The 22,919-nt window shown below is 39.9% G+C and overlaps 1 protein-coding gene across 4 annotated transcripts in view; it reads right to left on the bottom strand.

Annotated features, from left to right (window-relative positions):
- Positions 1-5,517: 5,517 nt before the first annotated feature.
- The window catches only part of LOC140996244 (CAP-Gly domain-containing linker protein 4), a 41,030-nt gene continuing 23,628 nt past the window's right edge, over positions 5,518-22,919 (bottom strand). For all 4 annotated transcript variants that reach the window (XM_073466570.1, XM_073466572.1, XM_073466573.1 and 1 more), the window contains exons 8-15: positions 20,095-20,230; positions 19,685-19,816; positions 13,853-14,047; positions 13,606-13,740; positions 12,709-12,832; positions 8,261-8,325; positions 8,040-8,118; positions 5,518-7,710 (exon numbers count right to left, since the gene is read on the bottom strand). In XM_073466570.1, coding sequence (XP_073322671.1) covers positions 7,347-7,710; positions 8,040-8,118; positions 8,261-8,325; positions 12,709-12,832; positions 13,606-13,740; positions 13,853-14,047; positions 19,685-19,816; positions 20,095-20,230 — 1,230 coding nt within the window. In that variant the 3' untranslated portion in view covers positions 5,518-7,346. The remainder of the gene's footprint in view (positions 7,711-8,039; positions 8,119-8,260; positions 8,326-12,708; positions 12,833-13,605; positions 13,741-13,852; positions 14,048-19,684; positions 19,817-20,094; positions 20,231-22,919) is intronic.

Here is a 22,919-nt window from a genome sequence, read left to right on the forward strand (position 1 = left end):
CTGCCACAAACCCTTACACCGGACGTCACACCCAAACCTGCACGGACGCTGAAACCTGTCACTCTGCCCGAGCTCCGCTGTTAATAGTAGAATTTCTGTTGGTGTCATGCCAACAGTAAGTGTATAGTTCTTAAAAACTAGCTTCTCTTAGTTTACCTCTGCTTGTTAAAGCAACAGCGAACCACCTAACAGAGGAGCCAAACTCAACAATGTATTTAACAAAACAAACACAAGTCCTGAATACCAACTCTGCAGGTGGGAGCAGGAAGACATACAAGGTTTCTCTTTACTTTGTGCATGCTCGCTCACTACATCATCACAGATAGGTGAAATACTAGTACTAATATATTTATTCTTTAAGCTCAGATGTGTGATTACTAGATAAGAGCAGGGTCTCAAACTAATAGACAATTAGGCCCCCCACCCTTTAGAATGTATTGTTACATCTGACTCACAAATACATTATAGATTTTTCCCCAGTCTTTTATTTTAGACTAATCATTTCATTTTCTAGCATGATTGCAGCAACTGAGCATAAAATGATTCTTTAATTCACATTTAAAGGGAAATGTGAGTATTTTTCAACCTGGTCTCATAATTGTGGCTGTTCTATGGGTCATTATCACTTTGCACCTCGGTTGATGAGATTCGAGAGAAACCTATCCTCGCTTCACTCTGCAGTTTGCAAAAATGGCTAATCAACAGGGCTTATTTCTGTGAACTCAGGAGAGAAGTGTTGTAAGTGATTTTTGCAAAAATCATGTTTGTGGAAATGTAGGAGGCTTTGGCCTGACATATGATGTTCTGCCAAAGTTTCTTTTTCCTGAATCTCTAAAGTGGAGATAGTGAGTACATAGTTACTGTGACTCATTGCCTAAATGGCTACAGTTATGAGAATACAACCCTGTGTGAAAAATACCAGGATTTTCCTTTGCAAGCTGCACCAAACTGTGCAACATAAAATAGCTAAGCTAAGACTAACAGCACTCTGATTTAGTGCAGCGCACCTGACACCAAAATGCCTCCCTAACCTAAAATAAATGCTGACCTGGTGGACGACGATTACATTTTTACTCTCTTTTATGTGACAGTCGACAGTGTAGAGAGACAGGAAACATGTGGAGAGAGAGGGACATGAACAAAGGGAACAAAGGCTGTGATGGAACCAAAGACATTTCCATTTATGTGATATGTGCTTTAACTATAAGGCTGCTGGGGCACTGAAAAGGGAACTCCTCATATTAGTGTGTTAACATGTCTTGAGGAGTACTACTGCATGTGAATAAAGTAGTCTAAAGCTTTTTGTGGCTCCAGAGCAAGCTGAATGTAATCAGATAAATTGCTTCCAGTGATGTCACTCACTGGCTGAGTTGCATTGTGGGTAATGTAGGCATCGGATTTTGAAAAGTAGTCTACAAATCTATTATGGACAGTTTAAAAACAAATTATGAAAATCAGAGCAGAGCCAGTGATGATGCCTTTTTTACTCTACACATTCTTCTTCCTACGTTACCCACAATGCAACTTAGCCACAGAGTGACATAACTGGAAACAATTTATCTGATTACATTCAGCTTCCTCTGGAGCCACAAAACACTTTACACCGCTGTGCCAAACAGATTAAGCCTCAAGCCACATTACTCTGCTAAACAGTCAGAGCAGTACACTGGAGGATGGATGGAGGAGAGGAGAGGGGAAGATGGAACACTGCAGTTCATTCTTCTCACAGTAGGATAGAACAACCTGGTCAGTGGACCCCTGGTAGTTTGAGGTGAAGACTCCTGGATTAGAGGCCACTGGCATTTTAACATAAGATAAGAGTTCCAATTTTAGTGATTCTGTTAATAATTAATATAATAATAATAATTTCAAGTCAATAATCTTTGTCAAATCATTACAGTCCACTTTGGTACAGTAGTGGTGTAATAAGCAGGATTTTGTACAGTGAGCTGGTCATTATTGCACATAAGCCGTGACAGGGTGAATGGGGACCCCAGCAGGATTATCCCTGTATTGTAAACATGTCTAAATGTAGAAGGCTTGTGCAGCTGCCAGCACATATTTGCTGGCGATAGCAAACTGTATTCCTTGGGTGCCAGCTGTGCCAGCACTGCTCTCCATCATGTTAAAAAGCAGACTGGAGTCTGACTTCATAGACTCACGGAGATCATTCGTCTCCCATCAGGGATCAGCTCCAAAGTGCTGATGGTGCAACTAAGCACTTACCACACTGTGATACAGTATGTCTGAGCTGTGTTTCAGGTTTAGCCTTTATCTTACTTTGTACTACTGATAAAAAATCAATTTAAATACAGGGTACTGAGGTTTAGGAGTCAAACAGCAGAATGGTGTCACAGTGAGGTTGATTAATTATTTCAAAAGCTATTTCAAATTGAAGAGATTATAGCATTTGTCCTGCTATGATTTTCAAAAACAACAGCATTGCCATGCAGAGCGTCTGAGTTCAGGAGCATCACTGTGTTCCACCAGAGCCTCTGCTAGCTGCTCTCACTGTCTCCATTTACATGTACAAGTCATTTACAGTAGCGCTCACACTATATACAGTATATATACACCATGATTTCAGAACTGCTTTATCAAAGAATCAAATACAAGGATTCACAATGTAAAGGGTCACTATCATAACCAATAAAATAGCATTAAGTGTGCCCTTTGTGTCATGTATTCAGTGGCCACTTTATTAGGTACACATGTACAGTCCAATGCAATCCAATACAACTGTTCTGGTTTAAAGTCTACATTAATGATGCCTGTAATGTTTGAGACTGTTACAGAGACATTCATTGATTTATATGTTTCAGCACTGAGGTCATAGTTAGTGATGGTGCTAAACTGGACTGCATTATATTCAAAGGCCTTTCTATTACAACCCTCAAGTATGTAAACAAGAAGGTCAAAAATTAGAGACACCTCTCATCTTAACGTAGAACAGTACAACACCAGCTTTAAAAGGTCCTATTTGTAAGAAAAGTTTATTTTTGAGTCTAATTCCCAACTCAAGTAGTGACGCTCTGGGGATTGCAGGTCATGTCGGCCGCCATCCTAAAGCGTAGAGTTGGGAATGCGATCAAAAACCAACTTTTCTTAGAAATGGGACCTTTACTATAACCTCAATGATAAACATATCTGAATTTAACCACACAAAAAGAACATAATAGACTGGACATACAGATGACTTATAATCTACCTGCTTTGCTGGACTTGAGTAGGTTCACTGAGGACTTTGACTCAGTCATGACTTCAGGGATTCAGACTGCTGACTATCATTGGCAGCTAGATGTGCACACGTACAAGAACCTTGCTGTTGGTCTCTCTGTGTTGGGACTTTTCAAATTTTCCTATTAAAAGAAGCAGTTAGAATGTTCCTGTTTATCATAGGTCTTTTATGCCACAGAGTTAAAACTGTCTGGCTGTCTTCAGCTACCATCTGTCACTGCAACATGCTACCTAAACTACAAGAGAGAACCGATGAGACCAAAACTCAACTCAAAAATATGTCTTATAACTCATGAGCATGAGCCAGAGATAAAACTGTTTCTCTTTTAGCAACAAATGGCTCCCTGCATGGGGCAATCCATCACTTTCTCTGGACTACGTGGCCTCAGACTTTAAATTGAGGGTCAGCACCTCAAACACTTAACACTAAGATGTGCACAGTGGATTGCAGAAGAAACACATAGGGACCCTCTCTACTCCTGAGCTGCAAGTTGAGATCCTGTCCGTGACAATGACAGAGTCAGTGATAACACACCTTGAGGCCGTCTCCAACTCCAATACTGTAAGATGTAAGCTGCATTTGCGAACAACCCCTGACCCTCAGCATCCCTGCAAGTGTTGGCCCACTGTTCCACAAGCATGATGAGATCTGCACTGCTCGTCCTGAATGTGGACTTTGATAATTGACTGAAGCCTCCTTTCAAGCACCCTGGAGGCCACCCTTCAGTCCGCTGTTGCTGATCTAAACACACCACTGAAAAGGCTGCAGCACCCAAAGGCATCAGAGGTCTTCAGCATCTCATCGAACGCCCAGCCTCATCACTTCAGTCTGTTTAGACTACCTCTGCCAGAGAAGCCTTCTCCTGAGTCCTTAGGCCTGTCTCTTCAACAGGAGGCATGTTGGTTGGGTTCAGTAGTGAGAGGTCAGCAGTTCACGTTCTCTGTAGCGATTAAACTTGGAATCAGCCACGTTCAAGTCATATAGACTGGATGGTACTCGGCAATCATACATGGAGATATAAGAAATGAAATACTCTACATCAACGACATTAAACTACATCCAATAAATTTGGGTTTTATTACAATGGTTGATGGCTGATGAGGCATCCATATTTGTTTGGTTTTCAGGCATGTTCGTATTATTTTGTGCCAAGTTGGATATATTGAAGCTTTCAGAAACACTCCTTAAAAGTTGGAACTCCCAATAACAGCTCTGACGTGACATAAAGATGGCAAATGCCCGCCTGTCATTTATAGTTAGTCTCTTTATTCTCCAGTTTAACAATCCAAAGTTGGACAAATTGGAGACACAGTGCTGGCAAACTTCGCTGAATTTTGGAGAAAGTTCTACAATAGACCTTGCTCTGTCCACCCTGTCCATCAGCAATTTTATGTGATGTAAAGTGAAAGCTCAGCTTTCAAATCAGACAGGACAGTTACATTCAAGTTAGAAAACAGTAGAAGTGAAATATAAGAATCAGGGGTGAGTTTAGGTAAAAACTTTAATCATCTGGCTCATGAGTTGTTTTTAATGACAGGGTGTGCTACGCAAAACGTTCCCATGCATCAATCACAGATGACTTCTGTTTCGATGCTATTCCGTTTTCATAAATGAGGCTTGTGGTGCTCAGTTTATAATTCTTGTAATAATAATGTTTTTCAGGTTAGTGATGGTATGATGATCAGCATTATGAATGGTCTGGTGCTGCTCCAACAGCTCTTTTGTTATAATGTCTGATATTCTCGCTCAAACTTGCTAAAATTATTTTTTTATTTTAAAGACAGCAGTTTTCATGCTCACCTCTGAATCAATGTCTCAGTCAGTAGTGTGGACAGGCAAACACTGCTGTCCTGGATCCTTTCCCTTGGTTTTGTTTCTCCTGTTCGTACTACAAAAATAAGTAAGAATAAGCTTTAAAAAAGAATTTAAAGCAACCAGTCAAACATCTATTTATTCTAAAATCATGGCACAACAGAGTATGTCAGCCACAGTCAAATTTGATTTTGTGTGCCCAGCCTGGCAGTGAGCAAACAATGCCACTTCAGCAGCAGGCTTTTTCAGCTTTGGCTGAGACGAGCCCCAGTGGAATCAGATGGTAAGTGAACAGACGTGTAACCATTTCAAAGTGCTTGTGCGATTTCATTTTCAGTCCCCAAAGACAACTCTCTTCTGCACTTTGTGAACAGTCCAAGAAAGTCAAGTAAACCTCTTTTTCAGTCGTGTAACCACACTTTATAAAAGGTACACAGCCAAAGAAAAAACACAAAAGAGACATCAAATTAGAATAGAATACTTTATTTTATTTTTTTTTACAAATGCGGTTATTTTTTGCACAACATGTAAATGCATCGGACCAAATCCTTCTCTCACACACATACACTTCAAATATTCAATCTCGGGAACACCATGAAAAAAACGACCATTTATTTCCCACAAGAACACGCGCCGTAAGACTTTCATATCGATCAGTGGAATTCAAACCATTCCTGCTGTAATACAACTGGGACTGCAGATACACCAAAATATAGGAGTTTATCTAAAGAGAAGATTTGAAATGTGGGACACTTACAAATGCCACAGAAATGATCACAGAGATGGCCTTAAAGCAAATGAGAAGCTATTTTTAAGGAAGAAAGTGTTGATTCAAAGGTTAATAAGAATGTGCAAAGCTTTTAAAAACCCTCCCTCGTTTAATCTGTTAGCTGGGTGGATATTTTGGACAACCTTGGGCTCTGACCACCACTGCTTTTCAATCACAGGGGGCCTGACCAGACAGATCAATGAGAGAAGGCCATTCGAGATTCTACGGCTACTGTTGTGGCCTACACGCCCTAATTGGTTGGTACATGAGTGTTTTACTGAATAGCGGGCCTGTTTTCCGCATGCACAATCGATGGCTTGTTCTCTGCTGAGTTGGCCAGACGACTTTAATCAAATAGCAACTATCTCTGAAACTTCTAGTAGATTGCATATTTCCTGTGTCAAGCTGCTTTAATTAAGAGTCAAGCCACATCCAATGCTCTGAAATGTGGTCTTCAATATCCATGTAATGATAACATACAGTAATGAAAAGCTGTCAGGTCTGATACTACAGTTGCCATTTCAAACTACAGGATCAAATTCAGATTTTTTCAAAATCAGGTTGTAAAAATTGAAAATGTTAAATTATAGAGACCGCTCTGATCAGAATCCTCGAACCCGACCCAGTCATCTTAACTTCATGGATTTATCAAGGGAACCTGCCATGTGTTATTTCATAGACTGTGTACTTAGTACAAGCATACTGCTGCTAACCATGACAGAGTTTAGGTAGGATTTCTACTGCATAAAATAAACATCATTAACCATGTAGGTTTAATACAATGTATGTGGCAGACACTGATGTGGGTCAGAAGAAACAACCTCTGTTGATGCCGTTGTATTCTGATGGAGGTTGATACAGATCTACGCTCGATTAAATCCTTTTTCATTCACATTGATTCAGAAAGTTTTGACTCAACTTCCATCAATTGTCTGTAAGCCCTGTGATGACCCTGGAAGAATCAATCAATCAATCTCTCTTATTTCAAAGTGCTCTTAATTAATACACACATGCACACGCGCATAGAATCACAGACACATGCACACTTTTGGTTGGAGAGTCGCCTACATTACTTTCTAAATTATCTGATAAAAATCTATTTGACTTGATCAAAATTAGCCTCGGGTATAGAAATTTTCATGTGTGCACATCCATACCCTCCAGTTTATCTTGTCTCATCTATCATATTGTTTGTCAGTGCAATCAGATTAAAAGTAGTGCAGTGTTTTATGTCCTTTTAAGACTTTTCCCCCTTGAAGACAATTTCTGAAAGAACTTAAAGTTACTTCCATAAAGTGCTTTCTTTGCCTCCTACATTTTTCCAAAAACTAAATCTAGTAGTTTAAATCCGAGTTATTAATAAATGGTTTTATTAGGGTATCTCACCCCAGAGCACAAGGGACCAACTACATGAACGAGGAAATAATATGCAATGCAAAAAAGAACAAGAAGTTTAAACTCAAAACTTTTGCTTTGAATAGATCACAACCCAATAAAAACATCTCCCCGCTCTGGATCCCACAGTTCTCAGCTGTTTTCATTCACCAGGCGAGAACCGTTGATGCCACGGTAGGTGACACGGCTGGGACGGACCAGCACGCCATGGCCGGGTCGACAGGTGAAGTAACGGCGGCCGCCCACCGAGCCGTCATTCTTGCCCTTAGGGCTTCGGAGCTCCAGACCCAGCCAAAGGCCTGGGGCAAAGTCTGCTGTGCCCAGGTAACGGATGAACGCCATCTCGTTGGCACTGCTGAGCAGAACCTGCATGCCAACGTGGAGGCAGACCTGTCCGTCAGAGCTGGGCAAGGGGCCAGACCCTGCTGTGCTCCCTGGGGCACCGATACCACCGCTGAGGGTGCTCCAGCGCCGACGGTGAGGGTTGGAACGACTTCTGTTTTTTGTTTTTTTCCAATGTATTGTGGGAGCAGAGGGAAAAATGCAGCAAAGAAATATTTATGAGAAAAGGTATGCAGTGTGAGAGAATATCTCAAATCTAAGAGATTTATGGCAGCTTGGTGTTTGAGGGATTGATCTTCAATTCCTTGTTCTCTCTCATTATAACCACAATCATGCAATAGCCATTAAATAAAAGGAAACTTTGCTGACTAATACCTCTGCTTCTTATTAGTATTGATTCTGCCACGGCTATGGGGGATTCGGATGAAGCTGAAAAGCTTTGGGAGGGTGAAATGTGAAGCTGTGTGGAAAAGAGAGGCACACCTGGTAACAGGACTTCTTCTGCTCGTCTCTTTTGGGGTGGCGATGGACGACGTTGTGCTGAAACTTCGACGGATAGTCCCTGAACGGCAATAACAAGAGTCAAGTAATCCCACACAGATTCTTGCATAATAATGAATTCAAAGCACTCACAGCATAATAAATGCAAAGACACATTTCAAATAAATCTCAGTCAAAGGTTGCAATCAAGGCAGAAATCTCACCATTCAAAGGATGACTGAGGCGTGAGGAAGAGAGCTCTGAAAGGCAATCGACAGACCCATGGATCCTGTGAGGAAAGAAGAAAGAGACATATAAGTGACATCACTGAGCTTTATGAACACCGGGTATCCTCAACTCTGACCCAGTGTTTATCTGAACCATACTTCAGCTCATACCATCCACAGAGAATTATTAAGTGAATGTCCATTTTAAATATTCATTAAAATACCAGCACATATCTGTAACATTTTCAAAGAGACTTGGCCCCCTCTGACAAGTCAAAAAGAGCATGTCTTTTTTCTGTCCCGCTTCTTATGCGACTATAATAACGTTAGAGCTCTGAAAGCCATTAGTGAGTGAGACTGCCAAATGTCGAGAAATAAGTAAAAGACGAAAAAGGTGATACCTCATCGTCTAAGGGCTGTGAGTGGAGGGGTAGAGAAACAAAAATGAAGGTGGGGAATTAGAAAAGCCGTTTGTTTTCCTCCATTAGAGAGAAACAAACCGTGTGCTTGCTTGAGCACACTATGTGCCCCAGGGTTAATTAGGAAAAAAACAGAAGAGAGGCAAAGGACGTGAATAGGGGATAGCAAGAAAACACGGATTTTCCAAAAAGCAGCTTTTATTGAATGGAAGACATAAACAGTGGGTTAAAAAAAATTAAGCAATGGTGAGAGAAGAGGAAAAGTCTCCCTGGCAGGTGGATCTGCATAGAGATGAAGCAGAAGCAGCAGAGGAAGGTGAAGAAACTAATTATACCTCGGTAGAAAGTTGAGATGTGTTAATTTGACCAGCAATCCCTCAAATCTGGAGAGACTCCCTCTACTTAAAAATAAAGACATTGACTACTTTAGATGTCAACTGCTTTTTGAACTTTAATGGATTTCACTCAGTTATGACACACATCATACACTTGAGGTGTTGATGTGCCATCCAATAAAAAGGTCAATAGTTTTTATCCACTTGCAGTGAATGTGAGGGAAAACGAAACAATGCCTGGCAGTGAATTACTCAGTGGCTTGTGAATATGTATGTCAGACAACAGTTTCCATATCCCCGGAATAAAATGATCTCAATAAAAAGCCACCTTGGCACTTGATCCATCTGTTGAGTCAACTCTTTTTTGTGTGTGCAAGCCGAATCTGATGTGCAGAAATAATAAGGCCTCCAGCAGAATTTCCCTTTCTTCATGTACCTTTTAAACAGGTCAACATGGGTGCCGTATGGGAGTGGTTGCTCAGCACATCAGTGAGAGCAGAGCAAATAGTTTAAAAACAGAAATATGAAGTGAAAAAGAGGCTCAGCTGTGTACTTCATCCAAAGGCCACCAGTGAGGCCATCCACATTTAAAAATATGTTAAGTACATCATTTTGGGATGTTGAATTACAGATACAATGCATATTTGGCACCAAAGAAGCAATTAATACTTAACATGCAATGCTAAAACATGGCCACGTTAATTCAGCTATCCACATGGATCCACTATTTTTGGTTTGGATTCATTTGTTATTTTGTCCTGTACACCGCCTCTTCACAGTAGACATTATAGTGCATCTTGCACGTTGAAATGCATGTTGTTGTTTCTATAATTCTGCATGTTTTGGATAAGCACAAAAGACTGTACTACAATAGGAAACGCGTGTGTATAGGGCAACTTCAATTATGCAAGGTCATATTTTCTATTGGTGTTTTAGAGTAACAAACTGTCAACTGGGCTCTCGAGTTGGTCTTTCTTATGAAAGATCTGGAGAAATGTACAGACAGGGACCAAATCAAATGATGTGAATCACCATGTCTTTCACAGTCACCACATCTCAACCCAGATGAACACTGATGGAGATTTTGGAGCGGTGATTACCGGGCATTCTGCACCAACATCATCACAACATCAAATTTGTTTATCACTTTAATAGAGTTCTAGAGACTTGGAGAATGTATACCGAGGTATGCAGAAGCTGATCTGGATGTGTTTCCCTTACCAAACTGGCTCTACCCTCAGTGTGCAACCCATCTGTATTTCAGTCACAAACAGTCCAGCTGAAGACGGCTAATGGTGTGTAAAATCTCTGCAACAGTATGATTAATAGGAAAGGAAAGCAGGCAAAGTGCCAACTGTAGATTTATTTAATTGACATTTACATTTCTAAAATAGGTTTCCAATATTGCCCACTGCAGCATTGTTCTTTTTTATGAATGGACAGCACAATATACACAAACACTGAAGCAAGAGTTGATTCACAAACACAAAATAATGATGGTGGTTTGTGTGGTTTGTGAATATAGATACATCTACAGTTCTGCAACTTCTACTGTTATTAAGCCAAGTAAATCTCCAACAGTTTCAAAAGGACATTGTTTCAACAGTGAATACAGGAAATGTCTTCACAAATCCATAAACATTTTGAGCTAAATTCAAGTCATGGCTGGCACAGATTATAATTTGCTGGCAACATTATTATTACAGGCATCACGGCTGAATTCAAAAACACATCCACGTGAAATGTGTATAATTTAAATTGTTCTGCTTTTTGGTTTTGCGTGCTGATTGGTTTACTGTAATTATATGTCTAGTTAGGAAATAAATAGGTGAAGTGCAGGACCAGAACAGACTGCACACATCAGAGTCTCACAACTACTATTACAGCATCTAGTACAAAATCTTACAAGTGAGGCTTCACATTTACAGTTGACTGAAACGAGGCTTGACAAGCCTTCAACAGGAGTATCAACAATTGTCATACCTTGTTCACCACTGTTGTGAAGCTAACTGATACCCCAACATGTTAAACCCCTGATATCCTGTCTCTCAAAAAGAGTAATGAGTTTGCATCTATTTGTGAAAAAAATTTGAATATAGAGTGGCCAAAATATTCCTCCATGACAAACAATGTAACCAGACCACTGCTGCAACATCACACAAGTAATTTGGTTAGACTGAAAGCTTTAATGCTATAGAAATAAAACTATAAAAAAAATTATGAAACTCTTGAGGATATAGTGAGGCTTTGTAATTAGTCCACCTGCTGTTTTGAAACCCTTCAACCATGTTTTTTCAGGAATGTTTTTAGTTGCATACAAATGGATGTGCTGAAAACTGTCAATGGCTCACTTGAATAAGGCATTTTTCCAAAAATCACTGAAAACAGCAACCTGGATCCTTCAATGTGGAATAATTATAAACTGGTCTCTTATCCTAAAAATGCTGATAAAAATGCTTTGATTCAACTTTTTAAATGTAAATGAGCTTAAGGACAGTTTTCAATCCAGTTTCAATCTTCAGACAACATCAAGTACTGAGACCACATTGATAAATGGCGTTCCTCTGAATACAAATTCAGGTAAAAGTTATTAAAACTGCTCCAAAAACCATGGATAGTTAATGTTAAGAATGTTTACATTAAGAAACATATGAATTTGCATTGAGGAGAATCTTCTTAAACTATTCATTGCAAGTATACAACATCAACTTTTCATATTGTCTCATATTTTAAAACCAACACTTCAGTAATGCATGAACAAACCACTCCAAAACCTATAAAACTATTAAAATAAAACAAACTGTCACAAAGCCAGAGGCTTCAAGTGAAAATAAAATATAAACTGCTGAACTATGCCATATTTCTTTGCCTAGAAACAGAAATGTGACACAAGAAGAGAAATTAAATCAGCTGACAGCCACAGTGACGGAGACAGCACATTCCACAACACAAGTGACTATATTTTGACCAAATGAAACATTATGAATACATTAACATCAGATCTGTGAGCTGATGCTTTACTGCTGTGGCCTTACGCAAACATACACAACGTCAACACGAGCTGCATAGTAAAAGCACATTAGCAGAACAGCATTTCAGAGCAAATTTAAAAAATGACTTTAATCTGTTTTATTATCCTTTTTTTCCATGCCATAGTCTTACAATTCTCTTCATATTTCTCACCTAGGATAATGCAAAATTTATTGATCTATAATATATATTCAAAGGCAGGGATGATAGTGTCTGGCTCATAACTAGGTGCCATGTTTTATAATGCAAAACCAATTGCCCTACTGGGGACAAATAAAGTTATTGACTGATTGATTGAACTGAGGTGTCTTGGTGGGCAAGAGCCACAGGCTTAACGTTTGACAACTCTGACCCTCTTTAATCACAAGTACGGAGGAGGACTGTTTTACTGAGGGCAAAATCAAACGTGTCAACACTTGCACAAATTATGCTGTCAAAGGAGCTCATTAGTGCCATCAGGTGTATTGATGAGGGCAATGAAATACAGCCTCAGGGTTTTCAGGGCATACTGTCAAATTCTTCAAACATCTGCTCTGAACTTAGAATTTATCAAAGACACTTGTTTGACAAATCTGCTTTTGCTTCTGTGGCTGACCACTGGCAAAACCCAAAAGGGAACATTAGTCGTTCATGAAAACATAAGGAAAGGGCCTGCACTCACCTTTGAACACGAGACGGAGGAGCAAAGACGCCATGTTTTGGTGGGCAGCTGAAGTACCTCACTCCTCCCACTGATCCATCATTCTTACCACTCGGCTTGTCCAGTTTAATGCCCAACCAGAGCCCTGCACAGACAAAAAGAACAGTCCTGAAAACTAGAGGGATTATGACCTAAAAGAAGAGATCTACCTTTAAACAAATTAATTAAGTTGCTTGTAAAGAAAATAATGTTGTTTAATGTTGGCAACGGCAAACATCTGATGTGTTAGCATTAGCGAGACAATTATGTTTGCTGTATAGATGAGCCAAACTGTACTCGATAGAGCAATCAGCTGCTGACTGAAAATATAGCTTCCAAAAAGCTGTTTGCATTACTAGAAAGCTCTCTCAGATGTCCCTTCAAAGATGATCCTCAGTGCTGTGAGATACGTTAGTACTCATTCATACATGAAGGTCAAGGTTTGCCATCACAATGACTTTATGAATGAGTTTATAATGCAGCTCAGGCAAGTTGAATAAAAGGAGCTTAATAGAGCTATTACTTTCTCTACATGTGACTCAATTTACAATTAAGATACTGCACAGAGGTTTTTAACAAAGGTATTTCTTACTATAAAAAGTTGACTTTGTGTACCAACCAGAGGCAACCAAAGTTCTACATTTAAAGACAGAGCTGTCTACCCTTTATCCTGATCATTCCTTCATTTATATAATTTCTCTGGATAGAATTTATTCAGAATTTGTCAAAATAAAAAACTCACTTAAATATTAACCATATGTTAAAGTTGTTTTTGCTAACTGTTTAGTTAATGGTCAACCATTGTGTTATAATATCCATTTCAGTGTGATTTCAACTGTAAAATCTTTGCAGGGAGTACATCAATTTTTAACAACTGACCTGGAGCAAAGCTGGTTTTTCCATAGAATTGGACTACACCAGTTCTCTGGCCTACCACCAGCACTCTCTCCCCCAGGCGCACCTCAGGGCCACCACACACAGAGCTACTAGCTGAGGGGGTCCGGCTTCGAACACCTGGGACAGATGAACAACGAGCGTTTTACTAATGAGAACATTTTGAAACAATAGTGATCTTCATTAAGTCAGTGTTTAGACAATACAGGTTATAATATATTACAATAGAGACCTGCAGTGCTAAGTGCAGTGGTATCAGGAGAAGAGCGGAGGGCCGGTGAGGGCGTGGTCCTGGGACTCAGGGAAGGACGTTGTCTCCGTGGCCTGGCAGATAGACGTTGCCTTGGCAGTGGGCGAGGTCGAGCACCTGGCCCCTGCCGAGAGTCCAGTGAAGAGGACGAAGAGGAGAGAGAGCGGGAGAGAACACCTGTGGTGAAAAGGACAGAAAGGAATGAGACAACACAGGGGGCAGGTTATTTTAGGGTCGAAAGTTAATTAATGATATCCCTTTCTGTGAAGACTATACTCTTCACGCTACACACACTTCTTTGCCAGCTGTATACTACACATCATTCAAGAAAGGTGCATTGACTGTTGCATCTAGGCTCCACTGGGACATGTTGTTATCCATTCTGCTGTGTAAAATCACACGACACAAACTGTGTGCCTTCTCTCTTAATACTGAACCCACCATCCATCCATTCAGGCTTATAACACAGACTAATTCCACTACTCAGACTTTTATTCATTTTTCCATTATACTCCTTCGAATGAGATAGTGCCTACAGCACTTGGAGCCAGACAGTTACCACTGTAGTCTTTCAGAAATCAGAGCAGCTTTGTCACATGATTCTAAGGCAGCACAAAACAAGTGAGCTCAATCTTTAACAGTTTGTTCTCTTACTGAGGTCCAACTAAAGGCTGACATGCCAGTCCCCTCCCAACTTGAGAGAATCAGAAGGGAAACCAACTTTACTCTTAAGAAGCCATTTAGATTCAGGAGCTCATTAAGCTTTTTAACTTTCATAGACCTTCATGGGCCATAAGTTCATTAAGTGCTTAACTCTTAGAGGGTATTGATTAAATCTGTGCCAAAGTGCTTTAAGACGAAGGCAAGATTCAGCTACAAACAAATTGGAACCCACACAGTGATGAGCAAAAAAACTTTTGCCAAAAGTTGTTTTCAAAAGTAAGCCATAGCTAATGAGCCCCGAAGAGTGGACGGCAATGCACAGAAATAACTGTTAAAAAGAAAATGACAGAATCAGCAGCTTTGAGCTGATCAATCCCTCACTGCCTTAATTGATCTCTGGACTTGGTGGTTTTGGCTTCATGCATAACGATCACAACCGCAAGCATATTGTATTTTCAGGCTGAGGAAAATATATGGAACTCAGATTACGCTCAATATTAGGCTGCTCCTGAAACATATTCTGTGCTTTCTCCATCTCAATTATGCTTTGACTGCAAATGCAGCACTAATGGATACACACGGTTAATGAAAGTATTTAAGTGACATTTATGAAATACAGCACTGTTTCTGGAAGCACCGATGCTGCTATTGAACTTCAACAGATGGATTACGATGTTGGATTCAAGTATTAAGGTGCACTAACTATCAGGGACAGGTGATGATTAGGAGTGTGTGGAACTAAGATTTGATCAATTTTAGCAGTTTTAACCAAAGACAGATTAAAACAAATACTCCAAACTCACTCTCACACCCTGTGCCCTGATACACAGTGCATTAAAGCTCACACGGCTGTGACTGCAGTACCTGTCCTTGTCACTGAGGCATCTCCCTCTGTGCCCTGATTGGGACCAGGTGGACTTTTTTGATTATCAGGGGTTTTTTTGACAGATGGCGATAAACCTTCATACACACACACACACACAAGAGACACAGTGACTATTTCTTCAACACAGGGATCAACAACATCTTAGTAATGTGAGAGGAGTGCTTGGATCAAAAGATGACAACTGAAATTAGTCAAATTTGGTAATTCATATAAGATAAACTAAAAAATGTGTCAAGTGTAATTTATAGTTATCTATAGTTGTATAGTTGTATCTGTTGAAGGACTGCTAGATATTAAGAACAGAGATGGAGCTCTTATGAATATACAACATTCCTACAGGCAGTTTATAAAGTAAACTAAGAAGGAAACTGAGAAGACACAGTGGAGGACTCCAAGAGTGACAAAATCAGAGACAAGAAAAGATAAAACACAAGAACAGGAGAGTGAAGAAATGCAAATACAGGGCAGCATGACATTGTCGGGTAGCAATGAAACAAAAATTACTGAAAGGCAATTTTTCTTGATTGAACAAAGACCATCTCTCTTACTCCAACACACAATAAAAACACTTATATATGCTGAGACAAGCAGTTACAGCCCCACAAAAGCCCCAATGACGGTGAATACAAAAGAAGAAAAAAAAACTTCAAAAGGATTCTTATACCGACTCAAATAGCACAGACTGAGAAATAACATTTCTTGCAGAAGTCAACATAATAAACTGGTTCAGAGCACCAAATCTTCACAGTGTCCTTAAGCTTATTATGTAGTCTGTTGTCTTGATTTAAATCTACCATTAAACTGACAAACCCCCTCTATAGTCAGTTCTTTAACAGGCAATAAAATCAGCTTGTATCTAAACAGATTCGAAGAAAAATGAGCGATCTTTCTCAATTCATACATGAATGTGCCGCATAAACTCTAAACTCATTAAAATGTCACCGAAGTTTAAACTTTATATTATGCTTTGAAAGAGGCATTGGATAAATCTCAAATCAGCCTGGTACTTATTGATTGCCATTTCAGTTCACATTTAGAGAGCCAGGAATCGTCCCCCTAAGAGGCAGAGTTGTGTCTTTCCCTTGAACTCCAAAGAGGAGACTACATTTCAACTCAGAATACCAAACATTTCTTGTCATTTGACCTTTAGCTTGCAGGGACCTCCTGGCTCTATCTATCCCTTCCACATACTGACGTTTGCTTTAAGTGACAGAGTGCAGCACAGACTGTGGCTTTCTGAATAAAGCGATGGTGCTTTGTGAACGCTGTCTATGTTCCTACCGCCCTTTGAGGCCTGAGCTCCAGTTGACACACTCTAATAGGGGCCAGCCTGGCATTCTGCTGTGTCTGTCTCCCCTGGTTAGCGAGAGGAGACAGTTCCACATTGACTCATCTAATCTATGGATACGCAGGGGCGAGTGGTATGCACTGCCAATCCAATGGGACGCTAAAACACAGGTGGTGCCCACAGGTTGGCCTATAAATGGCTTACAAAGGCCCTGAAAAGTGGTTGATCATAAATTAGTCTAGTTCCTAGGCTGTACAGAGGTGCTGACACACACACCCTCACATGCATTGCATGCCACAGAACACACTCGCATACACCTTGTGATGAATGGCTGCCAGGCTATTCAGCCTGTCTATGCCCGAGTTATTAAACCCCGCTTAATTGGACTATCAATCACCAAATTCCACAGGCCAGTCTGCGGTCCACTATTCCAGTCACGTCCAGATCAATCAGCCTTCAAAACCTTTGAATATTGCACAACCACAAAACAGCTGTAAACCCTAGAGGGCGCAAGAATCACACAAACCAACCATGACGAGGTTTCTGTGGTCTGGGGTGACAAGACTGTATTATGATTCAACATTCGTCAGGAGCAGAGGATATGGGCATCCAAGGACTGTGAGAGCAAGGTCTTGTCAGCAGTCTAATTTATGCATTGTCCTTTGGCACTGGTTCAGAATCCACTTTTCAAAGCATTCGAGGAAGATTAATATGAAAGCCCAGATGCAATAAATCCTGCAATGCAGTGACATGGCTCATACAAGTGAGGAAAGTTGAGAAAGCCTCTTCTTGGCACAAAAAAGTCCGCCACAGTCGGGATTCAGCCGATGGCATCATCTAGACACTGACGAGTACCTCCATAATAGGCTAAAAGCCCAGTGTGTCAGCAGGAAAAATGTCTGTACAGGCATTTATTTGGCAATTGCGGTCCCACAAGAACTTCTACTATCATGACAACACAGACTTTTTCAATGACATTAAGACATACATCCTTTGAATATACTTAGTATGCCTCCTGTTTATATATTTCATTAAAAATTGATATTTAATCACATTTCTTTGCTTAGTGATGTGCCTACTGTGATATTGTATATGATTACCCACTACGAGATGAAGACCGGACATGATGTTCTTATAAATGTAACCGACTAATTAGGAGATGATAATGTAAGGTCAAAATAATGTGACATGCAAATGAAATACAGACAACAAAGACATTAGTCAATATGTGAAGACTATGACGTCTCTCTATTAAATAAAGAGTCAGCTCTTTGGCTTGGTGAAGCAGCAGTAACCTGCATTAATCTGGTTTTACAAGCAGGGCTGACCTTCTGTCGACATAAACTGGACACCAAAAACACCTTTAGTTTGAGCAATCAGAGTACAAATTAGGTTAAGAGATATTTAGAGAATTGGATTGCAATTTCGGAGAGTCCCCTTGATTGTGTACCTTAATTGTTTTCAGGGCAGTTCATCTCCCCCAGGATCCTCCATACCTAAAACTGTGCCACTAAATGTTTACAATCATTCCAAGGTATATTCTAATGACTATTCACACACAGCTCCAAGGCTTGTGGAAAGGAATTAAACAGCTTTATAACTCATTTTACTGACAACACCTTTTTCAGCTTTGCTCCTCCATAGCGTTTCCCTGTCATACTACTTTTGGCACTGCTGTTGCAAAGACAGCATTAGCAACATGGCCACTGATAGCTGCCTGGCAACTTTTCAAAGCAAAAAACATCTGTAAGAAACCCAATTTGACCTAGAAAGAGTAAAACAACCAGTTCTATTGATATGTAGGCAGATTTTATTACAATAGTAGGAATGCCAGTAGTGAACTGTTAAGTTCTGGTGGGAAGAGGAAACACATAAACCCCTTCTATCCTCCATCTGCAGTTTAGAGCCTATTCAGTTAGTCCAGTTGTTCCACTGTTACCTGGGGATAGCAACCAGGAAAAACAATGCCTCTTCCCATATCAGTTGCACAATGGCAGACGTGCTTCCTTTGTTTCTTAATTCAACCTTCATTTTTCTGAGAAAAATCCAGCCCTGTGGCATGCTGAATAGCTTAGTTAAAATGAGGCTTATAGGGAACCAATTTATACACAGTTAGTATAATTTTTCTACAGCCGTTACACTGTGCAATCAGTATTTACTTTAGAATGATGAGTTGAAGCAAAAAATAAAAAATAAATAAGAAAGGGAGAGGGTGGTTGAGGATCTCCAAAATATCGCACAGAATGTGAACACTATAATCCAGTTAGTGAAGAATAGGGGGCTATTACCACCAACACTTCTCCTAAGGTAATAAAGAAATGGACAGGCCACTGTTTCTACTGATGCTAGTACTTTAAGCTTATGACCCAAACCACTAAAGTGAGTGCACTTGAAGAATGACTTCTTCAACGAACAGCCAATATTAGGAAGCCATTCATCAGACTAATGTTGTTTCTCCAACAGGTTTGTGTTTCTATGAGGTTGGGGCAGTTCTTTTGTTATTTCTTATATGATATATGGTCTCTAATAATGTATCCATTGGTCTCCTCCAGGGGACTGTACATGAGATTATCTGTGACATAAACTGTGTCACCTGTTCAAAACAGTTCCCACATTTCTTCAACCTTCAGTTTCACTGCCTTTGTAGTGTGTTGCGAAATTGACAATTTTTTTTTACTTTTTTTATTTACAGTACCTTGTGCCAGAACATCTCAGGCAGACTAATTTTTCCAAGTTCTTCCAAAAACCTCATGCTGCATGTTTAGTTAACCTGATAGCACCTGAACAAATCTTAAATCATATGAAAAGGGTCAGATGCAGCAGTGCTAAACATTCAGGCTGTCAAACAAACAGTTTGTATTATTTTTGTTTGATGCAACATATGTGTCCTTTTTACGTCTTGACTTAATAACAAAGACGTCAGAGGCAGATATTGAATGAGCAGCAGTGTTTTGACGGTTTTCAACTTCTTCTTTACCTGTGTTTATCTTGGAGGTGATGCGGGACAGGTCAATACGACGAGGGGGGCGTATGGGTGTAGATGTCTTTATGGTGCTGGTTTTATGTCTTTCCAAAGGTTTGCTTATCTTAGAAAGGGGAGCAAAGATTCCTGAGAAGAAAAAAAGCAAAAGGTTTTAAGTGTACAAAAGTCAGAAGATTGTAAGCGTGTCAAGATATACAGAGTAATGAGTGATAATTTCCTGGGGTTAGATAAGATACCATTGAAACCCGATTAGACCATTTAAGTCTTATCACTCAATAATGGTCAAAAAAGAATAAGAATAAGAATAATAGGAATAATAAGAATTATAAGAAGACTAAGACGAAGACGAAGACGAAGGAATCTATGCTACTGATCTTTAAGTACTGGACCGTGGCATGACGTACCATGTTTCATTCGACATGTGAAATACTGAACCCCTGCTACTGAGCCATCATTCTTCCCCTCTGGTTTATCCAGCTCCACTCCGGCCCAGAGGCCTCCAGAGAACTCCGTGCTGCCACAGAATCGCAGGGTTCCAACCTGTGCAGGGCACAATCAAATACCACAGAAAGTCAAAAACAAATACTAACGCAATGTGCAGAATAAATTAAAACAACATATCAAGACATGCAGCAAAAGGACTGCCCAATGCACTGAGCAGTGTGTGAAATCATCACATCTTTGTGCCATGCATTATGTCAAGGGCAGAACGCCAACCAGAAACTCAATAACATTTTGATGCGTTCAGGAGAAAAACAATTAAAAGGGGAAATGGAGAACAAAGCATTAGACTGTGCCAGAGAGAGCACAACAGATAAGAGTTTTGATTAGCCAAGTGTGGCACAAATATCTGTTAATGGCACACTTTTTCAGAGCAAATGCCTGACTGGGCTACAATTGGCATTTTCTTTTCTTCTACTCATCTTTGTTTGTATCTACATGTGTGCAGTTTGCATGGCCATACAGAAAGGCACATCGCAGACCACAGCAACAAAAAACTCAACAATTACCAAGGTATATAGGGATTTGAGAGGGATTTCCTAGTAAGAACAGGGACTGGTATTGGTGTCGGTTTCTCTATGAGAGAGCCATATTGATTATAGACAGTATTATGGTCAACAGATGTGAAACTACTTTACTACTGAGAGCTTACAATATGAAGGGCAGAGGGCAAGGTCAAGAGTGTCAAGATTCTTACAGCTTTAATGTCTCTGCCCTCACTTTGTCCTTTAATATTTCCACCGTGAAGCACCTCCTTCAAAGTGTTTGCATTAAACTCCTCTGTAGGTCTTAGCAGTTAGGCTAATGCATACTAATGGGCCACAGGCCACCTCTACACTATGCACCAACAACAGCAACATCATATATGTAAACAGCTCCCTGTCTGCCCACACTTGACTGCATTTGATTTGTCTGCAAGCAACACAAACAGTCTTTGCACGGTGAATGTGAAAAAACCTTAAAGTCAGTGTTTACTTTAGTGACAGTCAGGGAAGACTCACTTGATTAGTTGTTTTCAAGGTCCTCAACATTCACACTTCCTTAAACGCTTACACCAACCAGTCCACCATGTTATCTCTTATGGCCTTAAATTCAATAAAACGTTGCAATTTTAAGGCTCCATTCAAATTTAATGAACTCCTCAGCCCTGAGAGTAGAAAAAGGCACTCCCTGATCTAATAAGAGTCATTTGTCAGAATCTCTGTCATAAAAATGGAATTATTTTAGAGCGATAAAACATGTTTTTTTTTAAAGCCGCAGGGGTCAAGAAAATCAAAACACTGTGTTCTATGGTACCACTGCTCAGTAACTGTACCCAATTTTTTGGGGGGTAAGCTGGTGGTAATAAGAGCACACTCATGAAACGGCATAAAGATTACTCGTAAAATAGTCAAAATGTCAGTGAAAAACACTCACTTAACTTTTGCTTTTCTTCAGTGGCATCACTGGGGTAATATTTTTGAAAAAAGACAGCTTGAATGGGGTGCACTAAGAAGCAGTCCCAAATGACTGCAAGAGGGAACTTTTTTTTCTTTCTTTTTGTGCATGAGTTAACTTTAGACACAGAAATCAACTACAAGCTCCTGTTCTACAGCATGGACGATTTGTGATAACTGTATAATAGTAGTCTCCTGTCAGTCCAAGGGATGACATTAAGTGCAAGGAAGCTCAACTGAATTTTCTTTTGTTTTTTTAGTTTCTCTGGTAATTATAATGCAGCACATTTAAGAACGGTCAAAGAGGAATTTGGCGAATATGCTATACCAATGTATTAAAACCGGTACCAGTACTAGAACCAAAAGTTAGGAACATAGACTTAATTGGGGCAAACTTAAATTTGTTTGTTTGTTGTGTTGGACGAATTAATGTGGAGAAAGCTGTTTCCAAGAATAAAACTTAAAAAAAAAAATGTCATGAAAAATACAATGTACCAAAAACAGAGATGGTTGCTGGTGACAAACAGAGGTTAGTATCTAGTATGAGACATATTCATTTCATGTATTTGGAGTTCTCAGTAGAAACTGGAAATGTCAGCATTAAGTGCAGAGTCAGCTGCAAGTTATAGGAAAGATTGCTCAAAGGAGCCACTGAGCAGGTATTCATGATGCTGAAACATCAATAAGTGCAACAGAGGAGTCTGGTGATTTGGTGCCAATGGCACAACAGTGAATGTCTCTTTCAACTGCTTCATTGGACCACAAAGTAAAGTCAGGGTGGACTGGGCCCATGCTGTGAGCCTGATGAACAAAGGCACACATCAGTCATTGGAAACAGGCCCAGTTGCGTAATTTAAACACAAGTATGAAGTATGGAGAGAAAGCACACATTTCTGAGGTTTTCTTTTCATTAGGGAGCAGGAGCACTGTGTAGCAAATTGTCAAAGTTGAACTGTGTCATGAACATAGTGAAAACTGAAAATCTTATTTGACCTATGGGGCTAAATCTCCTTGCTTTCACAGTGTGCTTCTTGTCAAAGGATTACACATGGCTTACACCACCTACTGCAGATGGGTGGTAAGGTCAAGAAGCCATACTAAAGTATTTCTTTGCATTACATGAAGGAATAAAGGCAAAAAGAAATCTGTTTGTGGATGAATTTCTTTGCTGGTTTAAGGTACTGAAAGGAAGATTGCTGCGATGAATAAAAAAAAAAAACTGTATTCTCTGCAATCAGGCACACACAAACATGTAACGCAGCTACATTAGTGTGAGTAAACTGCATGCTTTA

Source organism: Pagrus major, chromosome 5, assembly GCF_040436345.1.
Source record: "Pagrus major chromosome 5, Pma_NU_1.0".
Taxonomy (NCBI): Eukaryota; Metazoa; Chordata; class Actinopteri; order Spariformes; family Sparidae; genus Pagrus; species Pagrus major.